Source organism: Pimephales promelas, chromosome 6 (genome assembly GCF_988280905.1).
Source record: "Pimephales promelas chromosome 6, fPimPro1.hap1.1, whole genome shotgun sequence".
In the NCBI taxonomy this organism is placed as follows: Eukaryota; Metazoa; Chordata; class Actinopteri; order Cypriniformes; family Leuciscidae; genus Pimephales; species Pimephales promelas.
Genome location: NC_142774.1, coordinates 40,000,023 through 40,021,429, shown reverse-complemented (window position 1 = coordinate 40,021,429; position 21,407 = coordinate 40,000,023). Strand labels below are relative to the sequence as shown.

Sequence of the window (21,407 nt, the reverse complement as noted above, 5' to 3'; positions counted from 1 at the left end):
TATCCCAGCATTTTTTAGAGTGTGTGTGTATATATATATATATATATATATATTAGGGGTGGCACGGTACATGAAAACACACCCGAACCGTTCGGTTCGCTTGTCTCGGTTCGGAGCGTGTGTGCGTCTCACGGTTCGACGCATGCGCAATGTAACCTCGTGCCCGTATGTGACGTGTGTTTTCTTTTCGCGCGACATAAACGTGTTCGACTTGGACCGGCGCTGCACAGAGCGATCGGTGAATATCAAACTAGCGCGAGTCGGCTCCGTATGCATTCATCACTCTCGCGGTATTTGATGTCATTACCGATCGCTCTGTGCAGCGCCGGTTCAAGTTAGTAAACAAGCCAGTAAAAGTGGAGTATCATGGAGCGCTGCAGGTCACGGCACGCGGAGAAATGGCAAGTGGGAGAGATGAGGGAGTTGGAGGATGCGCCAGCGTCGTATGAGTCTATGGTATAAGTCCGGTGTGTGGGAACATTTTGGATTTCATGTTATGATATTTTAATATAACGCTACAGTGGCACTTTATGGCTACGTTCACACTGCAGGCTGAAACGACCTAATTCCGATTTTTTTGCCCCTATGCGACCTGTATCTGATTTTTTCATGACAGTCTGAACGACACAGATCCGATCTTTTCAAATGCGACCCAGGCCACTTGGGTATGTGGTCCAAATCCGATATGTATCCGATCTTTTGAAATGCGACTTCAATCTGAACGGCCAGGTCACATATATCCGACCCGCACGTCATTGCACGCACCTATAGCTAGCCAATACACGCTAACTCCAACGTGTTTCTGCACTGTTATGGGCCGCTGCAGACGTGTCTCTTCCCCAGTGTTGTGCCTGAACGCGTTCATATACTGTATTACTGCCTGATGAACATTACTGTGAACACGTTCATTCTGGTGTCTGTGAACGTGCGCTCTCTCTCAGTATAACTTTGTACAGTAGGGTGCCAGATTGATTTCTATAGAGCCTTCCAGGCGAAAACCTGGCTAAAACACATGTAAACATGCTTTAAAATGTAGCGAAAAAACACCCAATCTGGCAACACCAGCCACCAGTGTCGCACCGCGGCCGCAGGTGACAAAGCAAGGAGCGCCGAGGACGCGCACTATCAATTAAACGGGGTTTATGACGAGCCTCGGTGAGGATCGGAAAAATCTTACATTTATGTGCAAACTTTGCCCGTCGATAAAATAATTGTTGTCTGTGTTTGTATATGTGCTGTGGCAATAATAATAATAAAACAAAAGCTAGCAAGTAGCAACATATGGAAAAAAGGACTATTCCGCAAAAAGTGACGTCGTTGACCGTTGATTACTCTTCTGCGCATGCGGGTCACTTCTGGGTCATTTCACGTTCACACAGGAGATCACAAAAGGTCGCATTTAATTGGAAATGTGAACGGCCTTGCAAAAAAATCGAATTTTTTCAAAAAATCGGAATTGAGCATTAAGCCCTGCAGTGTGAACGTAGCCTAAGTATAGATAAGAGCTTCAGTCATACGTTTCGAAATCCTGCACTTTAATTTTAAGTGGAAAAAAAGGTACCCTCACATTTTGGGAATAGAAGCATTGTTGATACTGTTTTTGTGTTGAGGCTGAACTTAAATTTCACTTTATGTTTATGGCCTTTCCTATTGCTATAGCTTAATTATCTATAGGCAATGAGGTTTCATGTATATTGACATTTAAAAGACAGTGTTTTAAGAGTTCCTCTATTTTTCTTTTAAAAGATAGAATTTTGGTAAGAGCTACAAAAGTTAGCAGTTGATACATGAAAGTTAATTTCTTTGTGTAAATAAGATTTATGTGATAAAAATGCACAAGTTCTTGTAGAGATAGATTCTCCTTTTTTTGCCAAATAAACAAAAAGCATGTCAATGTCTTCTCTCTTGCTGTATCTAAATCTCACCTAGCTTTCCTCTGAGATAGTCCCAAAATGTGCTTAAAGTCAAAGAGTCAAATTCAGTTTGTGCATGATTGCATGAATATAATATATATTTTTTTAATACTGTATCCTAAAGTGTGGATAATTAAGCTATATATCACATGCTGAAGTACATTTCTTGAGTGTTAAGATTAAAAGAAAAAATAACAAGAACCGTACAGAACCGAAAACCGTGACCCTAAAACCGTGATACAAACCGAACCGTGGGTTTTGTGAACCGTGCCACCCCTAATATATATATATATATATATATATATATATTAGGGTTGTGTATATATATATATATATATATATATATATATATATTAGGTACAAAATAAAAGTCTGTGTTTACATAATATATTTGTGTGTGCTGTATATAATTATTTTGTATATATAAATACCTATGCATGCATGTATATATTTAAGAATTATTTGCTCTTAAATTCTGTATATATATATATATATATATATATATATATATATACATAATCTATATTATATAAATATAAATATTTTATATATGAATAACACATTTTCTTAAATATATACATGCATATTTGTGCATTTATATATACAAAATAATTATATAGAGCACACACAAATATATTATGTAAACACAGACTTTTATTTTGGATGCGATTAATCGCAACCTAATATATATATGTATATATATATATATATATATATATATATATATATATATATATAATTGTAATCACAGCCAAACTGAACTGTCAGAAATACCTCACAGTTCAGTTTGGCTGAGATTATGATGTTTCCATTTGAGATGTAAAAAAAATATACATATATATTATAAATTGTCAAGGAAACATAAGCCTTGGTAATACTCGAGAGTTAAATAAATGTATAAGAACATCAGATCATATGTTACAGAAAAGTCCCACAGGTCAAGCCAGAAACTTCACCATCTGCCACTTTGATAAGCAATATCTAAATGAAAGGAACAGTGCATGCGACATCTTTTGTCCTTTATTCTCAGAAATCAGATGCTTGAGGAAGTGATCAAAAAGCAGGTGTTCCCAGTTTCATTCCCAATCCCTTGAGCATCACGCAGATGATCATGCTTCGTCTCACACTCAGAAACGAGACGAGGGGTGGCATTGCTCAGGCGTCATTTCACTGGCATCATGGGAGCCTGACCTCTCTGTCTGGGATTTTTTTCCGCATGTATAATAAATAGCTCACGGCATGTATAATAAAAAAGCATGCAGCGCTCGCTTTTCTCATGCGCACGGGGAAGTTCCTGAAAGCGTCTTTATTTTGATACGCTGCAGCTAACACTCCTGTTTTGTCATCCACACTTGTTCAGGAGAGAATTCAGCGCTTTTATACAGTATGTAACACACACTACCGGTTCCTATGAATTGCTGACGTGCGAGTTGATGGATCACTGCTCTGATCTAATACACGGGATATTGTGCATTCATCGCAGAAATAGATATGTCTATAGACTCTAACTAACCCATAACCACATTATATTCACAGCCACGTTGCATAGATAAACTGGATTTCTGAGGCCAGCTACATGGGGAAATGCTTTATCTGGAACGTTCCTCGCTGGCTTATCGGCCAGTGGCGCCTCCAGAAATTTTTCGTAGGGGTGGCCAGATGGGGCCAGTTAAAATCTTGGGGTGGCACACCAAAACTACAGTATAAACCATAATTTCAGAATTGTTTTCTACTGTTGTAATAAACCAGCCTGTAGAAAACTATCAGAAAGACTTAAGGAAACTCCTACTGATATACTTTGGTTTATTGTGTAATATTTAATGTTACTAATGATATTAGTAGGGCCCAACTAATATATATTACATTGTATAATGATATATATTATATGATATATAAGGGTCCTTGCCCCACAGCAAATTTCCAGATACTTACATAATTGTGATGAATTTAATCATTTTTAAGTTATTAGTTTGCAGTGTAAGATTACAGTTAACACATTTAAATATTACATAAATGTATTATGAATTTTTAATACACTTAATGATTGTATACATCAGCAGCAAAAAGTAATTCTTGAAAAAATCTGCACAGTAATTTTATGAAATCTAAATATGTTAATAAAACAAATTACTATTAGTTCTCTTTTAAAATTCAATCAGGCAATCATGTCACAATTTTATATTTATATATTAATGTCAAGAATTCAGAAGTGCATAGCCTAAACTACAAATAAATTATATACAATTAAATTATGCTTATTTAAAATGTATTGAGCAGGCTAGGTATAACAAAATATATTGGCTTTTAATAATATTTCAGTGCGCAAACCCATGATTACATGAAAAACAGAGAGCACACAGCGTGTATGCGCATCGCGGGTGCAGAATGATGTGCTCAAAGCAACATGGAGTCACAGACTCACAGTGTGCAGCAGCACTGCGCTTCAGAAGTGTGCATTTAAAAGCTCATGTCACAAATCGAAGAAATGTTGAGCGCACAAATCCAAGTGCGATTTGTTCCTTTGTTTCACAGTTATTGTGCGTTTGATGCCGATTCATAATCCTTGTGATATGTATGTGTGATCTAACAGAACACGGTAGTGAGTCGTTTAAAAACAGCAACAAACTCCAAGAAAATAAAGTAATTTTATGCGAATATACAGACTTTTATCTACAGATCATGCATTTATAATGTCAATATATCATATTGGAGAGAGTTTTACCGTGCATCCAAGAGGCGCGCGTGCTGTTTGAATATGAATGGAGAATGATGACAGCCGCAGAGGAGGGAAAACGAGTTTATACTTTAATGATGTAAATATACTTCTGTTCTGTCCCTCACATTAAGCTATGGAATGACTTCAGATGACTTTGTCACCCAAAACTGACGTAAAAAAAGCGGGAGGTGCCGAAAAGCGCGCTGTTTGCATCCCTGCCTGTCCGAACGTGGCAAAAACGCACCTAAAAGCTGCTATAACAGTATACCATTTGGCACTTAAAAAGCACGTCACGACACATAATTCCCCGTCTTCTTTTACTTAAGAATATTTTTGACTTATTTATAAAATGCATAACTGATGCTACAAAAATTAATACTGGCCATTGGGGTGGCCAATGGGGTGGCCAGGAGTCGGCCAGGGGTGGCCATGGCCACCCCTGGCCACCCCCTGGTGGCGCCATTGTTATCGGCATGTTCATAGTTGAGAAATTTTCAGACGGACAACCTTTTACCCAAAGCCTCTTTTTTCGACACAAACAGCCCAGCTCAAAGCTCAGCAGACAGTGAAACCCCAGCACGCTTAACCTTTCCATTGATGCTGGAGATTCTCGCAGACAAACTCTGACTATATATTCATATCCAGAAAACCCTTTATGTGCAAAAAAATGCAACTGTGTGTTTCCCATGAGCAGGATTGCGAGTGAAAAAAATACTAGGAATACAAAAGCATGTAGAGGAGGAAGCAGAGCAGATTTAGAATGTGTCTTTCATGTGAAGATAACTTGCCTCTTCGTGGATTGTCTAAAAAGGGGATTTACAGTAATTTGCAGCTGAAGAAAAAGAAACTGCAAGTCATTCTTTTTCAAAAAAAGGCTTTGTGACTTGAGCAGAGTGTGACAAATTGTGATTTTAAAGATTTCCTCAATGGTTTGAGGTTTGAATGATCATAAGTGACTGTAGAAACGTTTACATTTTTACAAAAGACTTCTATTTCAAATGCTGCTGAAATGAAATGATTCATCAAAAGAATTAAAGCTGCAAGCAGCATTTAGGGGTGCTCAAGCAGTAGTTCACTTAAAAAAAAAAATAAAAAAAACAACTTTTGCTGATAATTTACTCACCCCCATGTCATCCAAGATGTCCATGTCTTTCTTTCTTCAGTCGAAAAGAAATTAAGGTTTTCGATGAAAACATTCCAGGATTTTCTCCATATAATGGACTTCAATGGGAACCAAATGGTTCAAGGTCCAAATGAGAGTTTCAGTGCAAACTGTTCAAAGGGCTTTAAACGACACCAGACGATGAATAAGGGTCTTGTCTAGCGAAACGATCGCTCATTTAATAAATACATAACAAAGTTTAAGTTTTGTAAACACAAATGCTCGCCTTGCTCTGTTCTGTGATGCACATTTGTGACTCTCCTGTTCGAACTCGTTCATCAAAATGAACACATTTTTGAAGGGTCCTAGATAACACCCTTATTCAATGCCTGGTGTTGTTTAAAGCCCTTTGAAGCTGCACTGAAACTCTCATTTGGACCTTGAATGGTTTGGTTCCCATTGAAGTCCATTATATGGAGAAAATCCTGGAATGTTTTCATCAAAAACCTTAATTTCTTTTCGACTGAAGAAAAAAAGACGTAGACATCTTGGATGACATGGGGGTGAGTAAATTATCAACAAAAGTTTTTTTGTTTTTGTTTTTATTTTTAAGTGAACTATGTAGCAAGCATTTAATCACTGAGATCATAGATGGAATAGACCATGTTTTAGCATGATATACACCACATTTCAGTGTGATTTTCATCATTTGCCATGTTCCAGTATGAATCTAGCATGGTTTACCATAGTTTTGTGTTTGGATTTATTGGCTTTTGACTGTATTTTGCCACGGACCACTTTCTAAATGACCCTGTTGTAGCCAACCAAATGCAAAATTTCAACTGTTTTTTTTTTCTTCGATAATTATTGATCTAGAGAGTCCAGAGAATAGACCTGGACTTGTCTGGTTCTGATCGGGCGAAAAACAAGGGACTAGTTTGCAAAAGTAGATTTTGGACAAAATTCGACATAGCGGAAATGTTTCGAAAAAAAAAAAAAAAAAACGTAATCGGAGATGTACATCTTGTCCGCTTTGAGCCAAGGATGGTGTTTTTACACAGTGGTGTGAAAACCTAAGTCAAACGGTCTAGGAGTTATGAGCATTTTAGTACTTTTGGTTGCTGTAGCGCCACCTATGGGCCAATCAGGCTCATACATTGATAGGTTATCCCCAAATTGAGGCCTACCGTCTGGCCAGGTTTCAAGTCTCTAGGCCTTACGGTTTTGGCTGCATGATGCGTTTTAGGGGATTTTTTTCACATTTTTCAATTATTTATTGTTCTATGTACGTTTATTTAATGAAGAAAAGCATGAAAGGGAGCTCAAAATTCAAATCTGGACCACAGTTTGGCAAACATACTTTTTTTTATAATGAGAGTCTTGGTATTTAGGGCAAGAGATTTGAACATATTTTTTTTTTTTTTCGAACATGTAGAAAACAAAAAACAAAAACAAAAAAAAACCAAACAATACATAAAAAAAAAAAAAAAACAACAATTTTATTGAATATTTCTTCTTTCTGGGCTTCTCATAATAGCTCCTCGTGTTTATTTTAAGAGATTTTTGTGGTGTTCATGCTAATATGCTCACAATACCCAACTAAATTCCCAGCATTGTTCAAATGACTTGTTGCAAAGCATCATAATAATAGTGAACATCAACTCAGTGCATTTTAATTAATATACCCTACAGGCAAAATCAAAAGTCAAATCACATCTTGAGTATACGAACTCGTGTTGGGATGAGCAACTAGTCAATTAGTGACCGGTGAGAGTTTTTGTCTTTGACATTTAACATTTGCATTAATAATTTTTAGCAACAATGCTGTAGGGGGTGAATTTGAATATGCAATATCTCAGAGAGAGTTTTAGCAGTTTAACATTTTACTGTGAGAAAATGTGTCTACACACAAAAACTACTTTGACTTTTAGTCACATAGTGATGGGAAGAATGGACCATTTTTACTGACTTGGACATTTCAACATTTCAATCAAATCTTTATTCAAGTCATGTGGTTCATTTGGGCAGAATTAAATTAAATGTTTTATTTTCAATAGCCATGATTTCAAAATTCATCTACTTGCGTGAACTTTGATATTCTAAAAAAAAATTAAAAATGTGCACGTGCATCCGACACACGAACGAATCTTTTTTTTTTCCCCGAGTCATATAAAAGATTTGTTCAAAATGATCGAATCGTTCATGATCGATGAATGCCACGTATTTTGTAAAATGACTAGTTGTGCACATCAGTTTAAAAATTTGTTCATGATTTGTAATCACAACATTTTTTCTTTTGTCAAATCAACTTAAATCATTTATGTAGTTCAGATAACATAATATTTTGACTTTCTGATGATTAAATCAATCTCCTTCATTGCATTAACTCAATTTTTACATTTCAATGAACTTAATTTTTTTACTTCATTTTTTAAGTTAAACCAACAATATTTTTTTACAGTTTGATCAAACGAAAAACTTCTCTACTTGGAAGTCAGGATCTAAATCCATTTAAATGTGTCTCAAGAGAGAATATCAATTAACAGTTGTAATCAGCAATGTTGAAAGCTGTAAAAAGAAAGCAAGAAGAGTGGCGTTGTCATTCACAACACAACAGTTGTTTTCTCTTCTCGCAATCTTAACTGTTACAGTTCTGCTCGTGAAAGTGGCTGTAATTAAAACGTTGAGCTAAACGTTGACGCTGATTTACGAGCGTCCGCAGTGACGGGCTCTAAAACGAAACAGGCTACATCACTCCAGCTCATCCTGTTGGGGTCGGCTTTCAGCTCTTGGCAGGAACGTCAAGAAGACGGGCTGAAAAAAGCGTCGTCCCTTAGCGGTGTCAGTCGGTTCACTGACGCTAGACAGAGCAATGTGACGACTGTCTCATCTGGATTCATGCATGTGTTTATACAGGAACTTTGACATGGCGATGGCAACTTGCTAATTCATGCTCCTAATCGGGACGCCGCGGATGCTGTGTTCATCACGTTGACTGATTTTGATGAAACTCTAGCTGTGTGTTCATTGTGGGAGGCCGATCACGACAAAGTTATAGCGCCACCAACTGGCAGCAGGAAGCAAAAATACCTTGAAACCTCCCGATTTTACCCGATTTGCTTAGTCACAAACTTAATCAGTATAATGTCAAAACAGAGCAGATGTAGACCTGTGAAAGGATTCTTGATATCTTAAATATGGTTGCCATGGCAACATATGAAACTTTAATAATAATTTTGGATGTTTTTAAAGCTATTGGCATGCTTCAAAATGCATTTGCATTTGTTTAGAATGAAACATTTTCATTCTAAACACTGTGAAAGCTCAAATTAATATATAAAAGTCATGTTGATTTGATCCTGATTAACTTAACATGTTCAAAAGTTTGGGGTTTGTAAAAATGTTTGTTAAATGGAATGGGGATGTTTTTAAAATCTCTTTTATTTAACCAAATTTAAAATAATTGTTTTCTATTGTAATATATTTACAAATGTAATTCATTCCCGTAATGCAAAGCTGAATTTTCAGTGTTATCACTTTAATAAACATTTCTGAATACTTTCAATGTTGAAAACAGTTCAGATTTTGTGGAAACTGTGATACATTTTATTTTTCAGGATTCTTTGATGAATAGAAAGTTCAAAACGAACAACATTCGTTTGAAATAAAAAAGTTTTTTTTTTAACATTATACTTCACGGTCATGTTTGATCATTGCATCCTATCTAAAAATAAGTGTTCATTTAATTAAAAAAAGTGTCAAACTTTTCCCAGCGAGTGTTTACCTTTAGATTTTGCAATTAAGCACAAAAGGTTATTTTTTTTTGCACCCATAATATTAAAGAGTTTATTATGCAGATATATAAATAAGTCAGGTAAAGGCCTTAATATTGAATTGCCAGTTTATTATTGTCACTCACACGTTTTTAGATTACAGCAGCCTACATGATTGGTTGATAATGTTTAATTAACTTTTTGCTTTCACAAGTTCACTTAGGAGTAGTTCACTTTAAAAAAAAAAAAAAACTTTTGCTGATAATTTACTCACCCCCATGTCATCCAAGATGTCCATGTCTTTCTTTCTTCAGTTGAAAAGAAATTAAGGTTTTTGATGAAAACATTCCAGGATTTTTCTCCATATAATGGACTTCAATGGGAACCAAACGGTTCAAGGTCCAAAAGACAGTTTCAGTGCAAACTGTTCAAAGGGCTTTAAATGATTCCAGACGATGAATAAGGGTCTTATCAAGCGAAACGATCGCTCGTTTTATAAATAAATAACAAAGTTTAAGTTTTATAAGCTCAAATGCTCACCTTGCTCTGTTCTGTGATGCACGTTCATGACAAACTCGTTTATCAAAATGAACGAATCTTTTTTCGTGTCATTTGGTTCATTCAATGAACAAAAGAAACGAGTTGACTCTGGAAAAGATTCGTTCATTTTGATAAGAGTCATTCAAACTGAAGTCCATTATATGGAGAAAAATCCTGGAATGTTTTCATCAAAAACCTTAATTTCTTTTCGACTGAAGAAAAAAAGACATTGCCATCAATTCATTATCAGCAAATGTTTTTTTTTTTTTTAAAGTGAACCACTCCTTTAACTTAAAATGGTTTTGTTGTGTGACAAATTATAAGTTAAGACTAAAATGACTAAAATGCAGTTTAAAATAGTTGTAGTTTAGCATGTCGCACCGAAGGACATGTCAAGTATCTCATCTCGAGTACACGCTCTCAGTTGGAGTCCAGTTGATTTCTGATGAGCAAATATCATAGCGCAGGTTTTTATCTGTCGAATATCATCTCGGACGAAACGGCACTCGCATGCTGTTTGTATACAGAACGCCAGGGGACATGCTCCTCACTGCGAAAAACACAAACAGCGAAACATCACGCTGGGTAATCCCCCGTCCAATTAGCCAAATCCACTCCACACTTCTAATCTATAGCAGCATGAGAGGAGTGTATTAACACGACTGCGCTCCTTCCCATAGGGAGAAAGGAGTGCGAGAACAAATAGTCCTAATGAGGAGCTCTGACCTATACGAGGCTCAGATCTTCACACTGCTAAAACTGTTCAGAGGGGTCGTGGTGGGCCCCGCACTTCACAAGGAATGCTTCAGGGGCCGAGCCTCGCCTGCCATTTGATCAGACGTTGAGAAGGGTCACAAAGCCGGCCCCATGTGAAGCAGCGAGAGCGCATTTGGTATGCAGAGCCGAGAGCGAGTGGCTTGCATGACTGGTTCAACTGGCATTTGACATCACTTCCAAGATCTGGGGCGGCGGGGAAGGGTGAGCTGTAGACACAAGAGACGAGGATGGAAACTTTCTTTCCTCTGTTACAGAAGTATCAGTGCTTTAAGTGACGCCATTTAACTCTGTTAGTTCAGGTCAATTTTACTTTAAAGTCACCAAAATTGACAATTCTTTTATTTATAATAAATTATTTATCTGTGAACGTCACGGGAACTTCATTTATTATATATACACTCACCTAAAGGATTGTTAGGAACGCCATACTAATACTGTGTTGCCTTAATTCTACGTGGCATTGATTCAACAAGGTGCTGAAAGCATTCTTTAGAAATATTGGCCTATATTGATAGGATAGCATCTTGCAGTTGATGGAGATTTGTGGGATGCACATCCAGGGCACGAAGCTCCCGTTCCACCACATCCCGAAGATGCTCTATTGGGTTGAGATCTGGTGACTGTGGCGGCCATTTTGGTACAGTCAACTCATTGGCATGTTCAAGAAACCAGTTTGAAATGATTTGAGCTTTGTGACATGGTGCATTATCCTGCTGGAAGTAGCCATCAGAGGATGGGGACATGGTGGCCATAAAGGGATGGACATGGTCAGAAACAATGCTCTGGTAGGCCGTGGCATTTAAACGATGCCCAATTGGCACTAAGGGGCCTAAAGTGTGCCAAGAAAACCATTACACCACCACCACCAGCCTGCACAGTGGGAACAAGGCATGATGGATCCATGTTCTCATTCTGTTTACGCCAAATTCTGACTCTATCATCTGAATGTCTCGAGACTCATCAGACCAGGAAACATTTTTCCAGTCTTCAACTGTCCAATTTTGGTGAGCTGCCGCATACTGGATGTTTTTCCCTTTTCACACCATTCTTTGTAAACCCTAGAAATGGTTGTGTGTGAAAATCCTAGTAACTGAGCAGATTGTGAAATACTCAGACACCAACAACCATTGCTTAAATCACCTTTCTTTCCCATTCTGACATTCAGTTTGGAGTTCAGGAGATTGTCTTGAACTTTGGTGTTGCTAATGCCATCTTCTACTGTTACAGCTATAGCGACATAGTACAGTTTCATTCTTATATATTCAGTATATACTGGATCTCTGCACCAATGGATCATGCACAATAAGGACCAGAACTTGTATTATGAAACTAAATAGGGACAATTTTGATTTCATATTAACTTGTGTGCTGATGTGCATTAGCATTTAGAGCAAAAGAGAACAATAAAACCATACTGAATCTGTTACAATGGCAATAACATCATGAAATATCTTGTGCATTTTACTGCACTGAAATCATCTGTGAACAATCCTTCAACACACCAATCATTTCAAAGGGATCTTTTGTTTGCTATGATTATTGCATGACCTTTGCAATCTTCTCTATAATGAATATTCCTGTTATTCTAGTCATGCAATTCTCAACATATCATTACGTAGGCAAGGACCTCGTAGCATAGGGGAAAAAAAACTCAACTGGGAATAAAATCATTATAAATTGGGACATGCCATCTCCTAAAGTTTCTAATAGAGGGCAGTTGCGGGGGAATTTTGAAGGTTGAAAGTCGCATGTAGACCTGGCCAGCGATGATGGGTCCTGCTTGTATTCCCCTGTGAGTAAGAGAACTATCAGGTCTAAATGGTGCCGAGCACATTTAGCGCCACAATGATGGATTGTACCCACCAAACATTTCCTCCTATTTTAAGTGAAAAGGAGTCCAGAGGCTGAACTCCATCGCCATGCTGTAACAGGCACATTTATATCCATTTGATACAAGCACACCAACTCGATTCTATCTATCTATCTATCTATCTATCTATCTATCTATCTATCTATCTATCTATCTATCTATCTATCTATCTGTCTGTCTGTCTGTCTGTCTGTCTGTCTGTCTGTCTGTCTGTCTGTCTGTCTGTCTGTCTGTCTGTCTGTCTGTCTGTCTGTCTGTCTGTCTGTCTGTCTGTCTATCTATCTATCTATCTATCTATCTATCTATCTATCTATCTATCTATCTATCTATCTATCTATCTATCTATCTATCTATCTATCTATGTCCATCCATCCATCCATCCATCGATCTATCTATCTATCCGTCCATCCGTCCACAGTTGTTTCCCAATTTGATGTTCCTCACACTGTAAAAAAAAATAGTTCTGAAAACAACAACAACAAAAAAAACAATGTAATTGTGAAACAATGTAAAAAAACAACAACAGTGTAACAATGTAAAAATGTAATTTACATGAAAAAGTTAGTTCAGGCAAGAATTAAAAAAACTAAGTAAATCCCATATCAGTACTTAATTCAAGTGAGTAGAAATGAAAGTGTAAATATCAACTCAATAAAATTAAGTAAAAATTACTCAACTTTTCTGATACTGGGGTTCCCATCATGCACTGGACCTTGAATAATTAATGAGGTTCATTTTTCACTGGTTTCCAGCTGTATTTACACTGTTTTATCATTGATTTTTGTTTTCAGTATTAGTAACTTGCCATTTTGTGACATTTCGAGTAATTTTTTTTGCTCCAAATGACACATTCAAACACAAAAACGACAGATCAAATGTTAACGCCATTGTGTATTGTTTACCAAGTATTGAGGTCTTCTGACATGATGTAATATAAAATACTTAGATGAGCTAAGTGAAGCACATACTATAAATTACTAATACAATTCAATATTGTTGTTTTGGCAAAAGAAATTTCAACTAAATTGATATTAATCAACCTTTTACTAGCCAAGTTAAAATGACTTATTTTCTGTAAAGTTTACTTAATTCCATATTCCAAGTAAATTTAACTTAAAGATTTCTAATTAAAGCTACTGATAAATATGTTTAGGTTTTTACTTGGCAAATCTTTGCAAATTTACAAGCATTTTCTGACTGAAAAAAGTTGCCTAGCTTTTTTTCAAGTAAATCCTACTCCAATTTTTTTTCAGTGTAGGCTCATTCATTATAATTTTCTCAAATATAATAATAATAAAAAAAAAAATATTATCAATCACCAACAAAAACATGCTGTTAAATTATATTAATGTACCAAATAGTGTCACTGTTCCACATAGTTTACAAAAGCACTATTTATTTAATGAACATCGATGAATTGTATCATATACTATTGTCGCCATTGTATAACAGCAATAATCCACTGGAGGCTGAACATTAGAATGATTTTACCATGGCTTTGGGCATTCTGCTTTGTGTACCACGGTAATGTGCATGCTCTTGTGGTTTATTAACGAATATATTATTATGTTTTATCGTAATTATTGGATACTGGATGTGTTGAGATGATGTGTGTTACTCTACCTAACTAGCTCATTTTGGCTTAGCGAAGAAGAGACTTGTAGTTAAATTAATTCGACTATTGTACATGAAAAATAAATCATTTAATGAGGTTTTTCTCTGCACTGACTAGATAGTGAAATACTTTGGAGTGTTTTTGAACTGGCGCAGTAATCACTGCAACACATTCACATTAAAATCAGGATGCTTTTCCCCAGGAAACACAATGACATCTCAGCCGTTGTTGTCTAGACTGAGACGCCTGGTACAGAAAAGGCCCTAATGCTTTCTAAATGAGTGCTACAGATGAATAATACACCAGATTTCCTCTGTTTCAGTCAGTTGACTGCAAATAAAATGTAGTCTACCCACCCTCGAATTACCCCAAACATGCATGACATGAATGAAAGCATACGCGTTTGGAATGACATGAGAGTGACTGACGTTTAAAGCGCTCTAATGCTCATGTCGTTAAGGATCTGCTGATAACCCACGTGTGGAGCCGCGGCACATGTAGGGAACGATGGCCAACGTTCGGACTCGGCTGTCTGGCTGTTGTCGAGCTCGGACTCGTGTTGAGCAATAGGACCCAAGCGAATAACAACTCCAACCCTTAACTCTTCGCTTCTGGCAGGCCTGTGTGCTAATGATCTGTGTGTCCGAGCGGTTAGACGATCCGCAACGCTTGCCCAATATACAGCCACTCACTTACCGCTAACATAAGGCTTTCTCTTAATACACAGCATGTATTTTAATACACCTTTGAAACATGAGTTGACTTATTTATTTATATGTGCTCTTGGCACTCTCTCTACTGTCTGAAGTCTCTCTCTCTCTCTCTCAGAGGTGCAGCAGCATCTAGTGGTCTTGCTGGAAAGAAAAGTTTGTGTACATAAAATGTATTTTTCTCTTTTTACATTAGTGGTGTTTATGCAATTATGCACACTCTAAAAATGCTGGGTTGTTTTAACCCAACTTTGAGTCAAATATGGACGAACCCAAACGTAGGGTTAAAAATGTAATAAAAAAAATGTAACCCAATGGCTGGGTTTGTCCATATTTGACCCAGAGCTGGGTTAAAACAACCTAGTAATTATATCTTTAATATAATTAAATATATTATTATATTTAATAATATACCCATCCTAAACCTGTCCCTAACCCTGTATCCACCTCAGTAGCAGCACAAATGTATTGAAATAAAAAAAATACTGGATTATTTCAACCCATGGTTGGGTCAAATATCAACAAACCCAATCGTTGGGTTTAAAAATGCAATTAAAAGATGTAAACCAACGCTTGCTCCATATTTGACCCAACCATGGGTTGAAACAACTCAGTATTTTTTAGAGTGCAATAAGTACATTGCACTCATTTTTTGTTGTTGATGTACACTGTAAAAATGAACATGCTTTATCTAATCAATAAAATTGTGGCAACAGATTACAAGCAATATTATTTATTAAATTGAACAAATTAGAATTAAGTAATAGTTAATCAAATTAACATTCTAATTAATTCTAATTTGTACAATTTAATTAATAATATTGCTTGTAATATTGATTAGATAAAGCATATTATTTTTTTCAGTGCAAGTATACAAGTGCAAATTTGGATAAAATATGGACATGTTGGGTTAAAAATTTAATAAAAAAATGTAACCCAACTTGAATTTTCACTTTCAACTTGAATTTTTTTTACTGCATTTTTAACCCAACATTTGGGTTTGTCCATATTTGACCCACATTTTGGTTGAAACAACCCAGCATTTTTTAGAGTGTGTGTTCATGTATTTGAGAGGGATGTGGGAACGAGTAGGACAGATCATCTCTTGTCTAATATCTTGATGTCTTCACACAATGTTCCAAAGCATCTGAAACTAAATTACTTGAGTGTGTGTGTGTGAAATGCGCTACACAAATAATCTTGACGTTCGTTACCAAGTCTAACAAACACAAACTGCGTTGAATAGAATTTGACGTGCAAGTAAAAATGCATCTAGCGTTGTTCAAGGATGCGGAGAACTGAAAAAAAATGTTTATAATTCTCTATGAAAATGGTTTAGACATGAGTGGAGATTTTTCAAACAAACAAGATATTCCATGTCCAGGAATGCGTTTTTTGTCTTATTTATGAGAAGTGGCATCCTTTTTTGTGACTTTCATTGGTTCCCATGCGCTGTAATTTGTAAGGAGAAACTGATCGACAGTTCGTGTGTTACATAAAGTTGATCTAATCCCACATGTACCAGATCTAACGCAAATATCATGTTCGTTTGGCTGTTGTTGTGTTCATCTCGACACCCTCCTAAAGCATCCATGTTAAGGTGTTAATATCAGCATCCAGGCTAACAGCTTATGAATGCTAACCAAACGCTCGGTGTGAAAGCGCTCCAGATCTCTGCAGCCCGTGCTCTCGGATTAGCACTTCAAAAAGGGCAAAGCGGCCTCAAACTCTGACACGCCGTCAATAAACATTCTTTAATGTCGTGCCTCTGGCTGTTGCTGTTGACTCCGCAGATAACCTCAGCATCATTCAACGCAGCTTATTTCTGCCGAATGTGACATCCGCCACCTTCTAATCCCATTATATCATTATTATATGTCAGAAACCTAATATACTCGCATGATGACACATACTGGATGTGTACAGGTTTCCTGTGCCAGCAAGAATTAATGTCACTTTGCATGAGTTATGTGTGGCTAATTGCATAATGATTCTTCAAGGGCTCTGGGATACATACATATCATCATCAGAATATTTTTACCTTGTTTTCTAGTAAAATATCTAAGAATAGAGAGTTCTGCAGCTCAGAGAATGTCATGAAATGCAAGCAGAACAAATGTTATGTGCAAATGGATCATAAAAACACTTATATACTTATATATTTATTTATTTTGTGTTTATATATATATATATATATATATATATATATATATATTGCGTGTTCAGATGTATTTTTTATTTCAATACAAATGTATTGAAATAAAAAAAAATACTGGATTATTTCAACCCATGGTTGTGTCAAATATCAACACAATCGTTGGGTTTAAAAATGCAATTAAAAAAATGTAAACCAACGCTTGCTCCATATTTGACCCAACCATGGGTTGAAACAAACCAGTATTTTTTAGAGTGCAATACGTACTTTGCACTCATTTTTTGTTGTTGAAGTAAGTAAACAAGAGCAAATTTGGATAGACCTAAATGTTGGGTTAAAAATGTAATTAAAAATTTTAACCCAACTTGAATTTTCACTTTCAACTGTACATTTTTTTATTGCATTTTTAACCCAACATTTGGGTTTGTCCATATTTGACCCAAATTTTGGTTGAAACAACCCAGCATTTTTTAGAGTGTGTGTTCACGTATTTGAGAGGGATGTGGGAACAAGTAGGACAGATCATCAAAACAAAATACAACAAAATATTCTGGGTGCGAATGTTTTTGTTTTCGACAAAAAAAAGCGTATCCACAAGTTTTGTGGATGTTTTAATTTAATTTGTGTCTTTTTAAAACATATTGCATGTTCAGATAATCATATAACAAAATATTCTGGCGGGCGAATGTTTTTGTTTTCTAAATAAATAAATGCTTCCGGGGAAAGAGTTTAAATGGCCGACAAACAGTCGCAGATATCTGCCATCAGATCTCCTCCTGTCGTCAGGACCCTGCACTGATAAGCATCAATCTGTTTGCTTTCTGGAGTGCGTTGCACTTCATTAATAAAATCAATCTGCACACGTCTGAAGCTCTGGGCTCTGATCTGATGATGTACTAGAAGGCAAGATTTTATCGACAATTCTGTAATGTCTCGGCATGGGCTAATTCTCTGGCATAAAAGGCTATATGACTAGAGATAATGGAGATAGATAAATAATAGAATACACCTTTGGGTGAATGAAGCCCATTCTTTGACATAGAATGAACACGCAGAAGTGTCTTAAACTCAAGATAGGGATCTTTAAATGAATATGTTCGTCTTTGATAGAGTTCGCTATGTATGTGGATCTTCTCCGGGAAAAACCTAGTGTGCTAGTGTGGTCTTGCAAGGCGAAATTATTGCATTTATCGCATTATGTTAAACATAAGATGGATAATTAGAATTAGGTGGTCGTTGAAATTGATAACCAAGTTCTGTTTTATGGTCTATCTGGGAAAATATTAAACAGTCTAATTGCTTATTAAAAAAAACGGCTGTCTTCTAAAACAGCCACATGATTTGAAGAAGTCTGCGAAACACTATTATTCAAGCAATGTCACACAAGAAAGAGTGTTTATTATATACAGGAGTTCAATAAACACGTTAAAATTTAGTTTTGACAGAATATCGCCAATTAGTTTGCATAGTTTGCTACACCCGTTTCCTTCCTGAGTGATTCAGCATTTTTGAACAAATCGATCGAATTAATGATTCAATGACTCAATAAGGACAGACAGTTTCGTAATCAGTAGAGTGAATGCTTCAGTCAGTCATTGTCGCTGTGTTCGAATATAGTATGCAAAAAATGGTTTTTGAGCCAAGTAGTATTTCCGAATTCATACACTATAAACAATGCTGGGTTGTTTGAACCCAAATTTGGATAAAATACGGACAAACCCAATTGTTGGGTTAAAAATGTAATTTCAAATTAACCCAACTTCAACTTTCACTTTCAACTGTACATTACTTAATTGCACATTTTTAACCCAACATTTGGGTTTGTCCATATTTTACCCAAATTTGGGTTGAAACAACCCAGCATTTTTTAGTGTAGCATTTATAAAACAGTATAGGCGAAAAGTACCTGGATGGTCTATTTCTGAAGTGCGCATTAGATACTTTACTATCCCATGAGGCCATAGGAGATGATTTGTGAATAGAGGTTTAGGAACCCAACTTACGCCGTAGGTCACATGACAATGACAACATGGCGGATGTAATATGTCCAAATTTCATTCATACTACACTAGTGATGTATGTCTCGAGACCACTTGTCGCGGCCTTGGCGGTCTTTGGTCTTGGACCTTTCGGTCTTGTCTAGGTCACGCTGTCTCTGACCGACATTGTGGTCGGGGGATTTAGCAATACAATACTACAATATCCACAACGGATTGAAGCACGCGTCCAAGTGAAGACGGTGCGGTGTGCGCGAGCCACACAAGAAAACACCGTATCCGCACCACTGAACGCAGCAGCAATGAGCACTTTGATCACTTGATTTAAAAAAAGACATATCATGTAGTGAAACTCATATCAGTGATGGGTTTTAACTTCATTCAGTAGATTTTGGGTAACTTGAGCGCACCGCCAACGGTGTGTGTAACCATAGCGACAAAACAACCAACTTTCGGATCCTGCACCTAAGCCTATAATTTTGTTTAAAAAATAAAAATATAATTAAAATATAATTAAAAATATAATTATAAATGTAATTAAAAATATAATTTATATATAAAAATATAATTATTTATTTAAAAGTTGCAGAATGGATTCATTTGGAGACTTCAAAATTGGCAGAGATAGGCAGGCAATGCAACACAAAATCTTACAAGTTGTTGCTTAGCTTTAACGCTATTCTGTTTTTTGTTTTTGTTTTTTCACTCCGGTCTCGACTTGGTCCAAGACAATTTTTTTCCATGCAAATTGTAAGACCAACTTGGTCTTGTCTTGGTCTCAGTAACCTCTTGGTCTCGGTTTAGGCGGTCTTGACAAGTCTAAACTATGCACATTCATTCTATATAAAACGTACTTTGTTAACGGTTGCGAACTAAGTTTTGAACGAAATGTAGAACCTTCTTTACCATATATGATTTCGGACACAGCGTCTGTTTTGTTCCTGAGTGAATCAGTGTTTTGAACGAATCTGTTGAGTGAATCAATGACATGCTAACAAAGAAAGACATTTTTGAACAAAACGTTGAAACAAAATCACTAAACCACTGTCGCCACCTACTGGTTTGCACTAGTAATGTATGTCTCTTTTACGTGGTCTCGGTCTTGTCATGGCCTTGATGGTTTTGGTCTTGTCTTGGACCTCTAGGTCTTGTCTAGGTCTCACTGTCTCAGACCAACATTGTGGTCGGGCGATTGGTAACCTTGCATCCACCATATTTTGCAATTTGGGCGTAAGCTATTTTCTTTGAATGTGCGAGACGATTCATTAGCTGGTGAAGAAAAGTACAGCAAATTGTAAAACTATTTTCGTTATGATTACAGCAATAACAGCTTATAGACTTTTAAAATAACTTGAAGTGAATGACTCTGGAAACCTTGCACATTGACATGACAAAAAAAAAGATGAACAATTAGAGTTAGGTTGTTGAAATTGATAACCAAGTTATAAGTAACAGTAATTGCCTTAACAAGCACTTGCTGGCTTCTAAATAGTATACATCTTGTGCATTTCTAGAGAGTTGAAGAGCAGCAACCATTTAGTAAGGCATGTTATGAGTGAAACAGACAACCAGTGACACGTCTCACAATGGCCTGGACATTTATAAGCAATTTTCACAGATAAATCTTGGCATAATGCCTGAAAATATGTCCAATTTATAAACCTCTCACTATGAGAAGTCTTCCAGGTTAAGAAGAGATTCCCGTTCTGCCAGTTTAAAAACAAATCCGTCCTTCTGGTTGGTACAGAAAATACCAGCACAGCTTAGTGGAGGATTAGACTTGCACCTGGTCCCCAATGAATTATCTAGCAGTGTTGAAACTGAAAAAGTGAAGCCAGAATGAGATTTCCATGCAAATCGTTGGCCTCATCCCCCCCCCCCCCCCCTTTATAATAATCCCAAACCAATCTATCACACAGTTCAAAATGTGCCTAAATCATCATTCCCCTGTTGTGTTTGCGGTGTTGCATTACGCTAAACTGATTCTCTGTGCGTGATTGCAGGTGATCGACATTAAGGACAAGCTAAGGGAGTCGAAGAGATTCTGGTCGTCGCTGCCAGACAGCATCTGTGCCGAGGACACGGTGACTGACCCAGATGAGGAGCAGTGCTGGAACAGCCACACAAAGGGAAGGTAGGACGGTCACCTTCACACACACCTTCCCCTGGGTCGCGTCGCAGATTGTTGTGTTTCAATGACACCTTCCATGGTAATTGTCTTAGCGATATTAGGTCATAG

General features: G+C 36.7%; 1 protein-coding gene across 3 annotated transcripts in view; it reads left to right on the top strand.

The window, feature by feature from the left end:
* Window positions 1-21,407, top strand: part of gpc6a (glypican 6a) — a 421,465-nt gene that overhangs the window by 392,269 nt on the left and 7,789 nt on the right. For all 3 annotated transcript variants that reach the window (XM_089132555.1, XM_089132553.1, XM_089132554.1), the window contains one exon: window positions 21,172-21,302. In XM_089132555.1, the coding sequence (XP_088988681.1) occupies window positions 21,172-21,302 (131 nt within the window). The remainder of the gene's footprint in view (window positions 1-21,171; window positions 21,303-21,407) is intronic.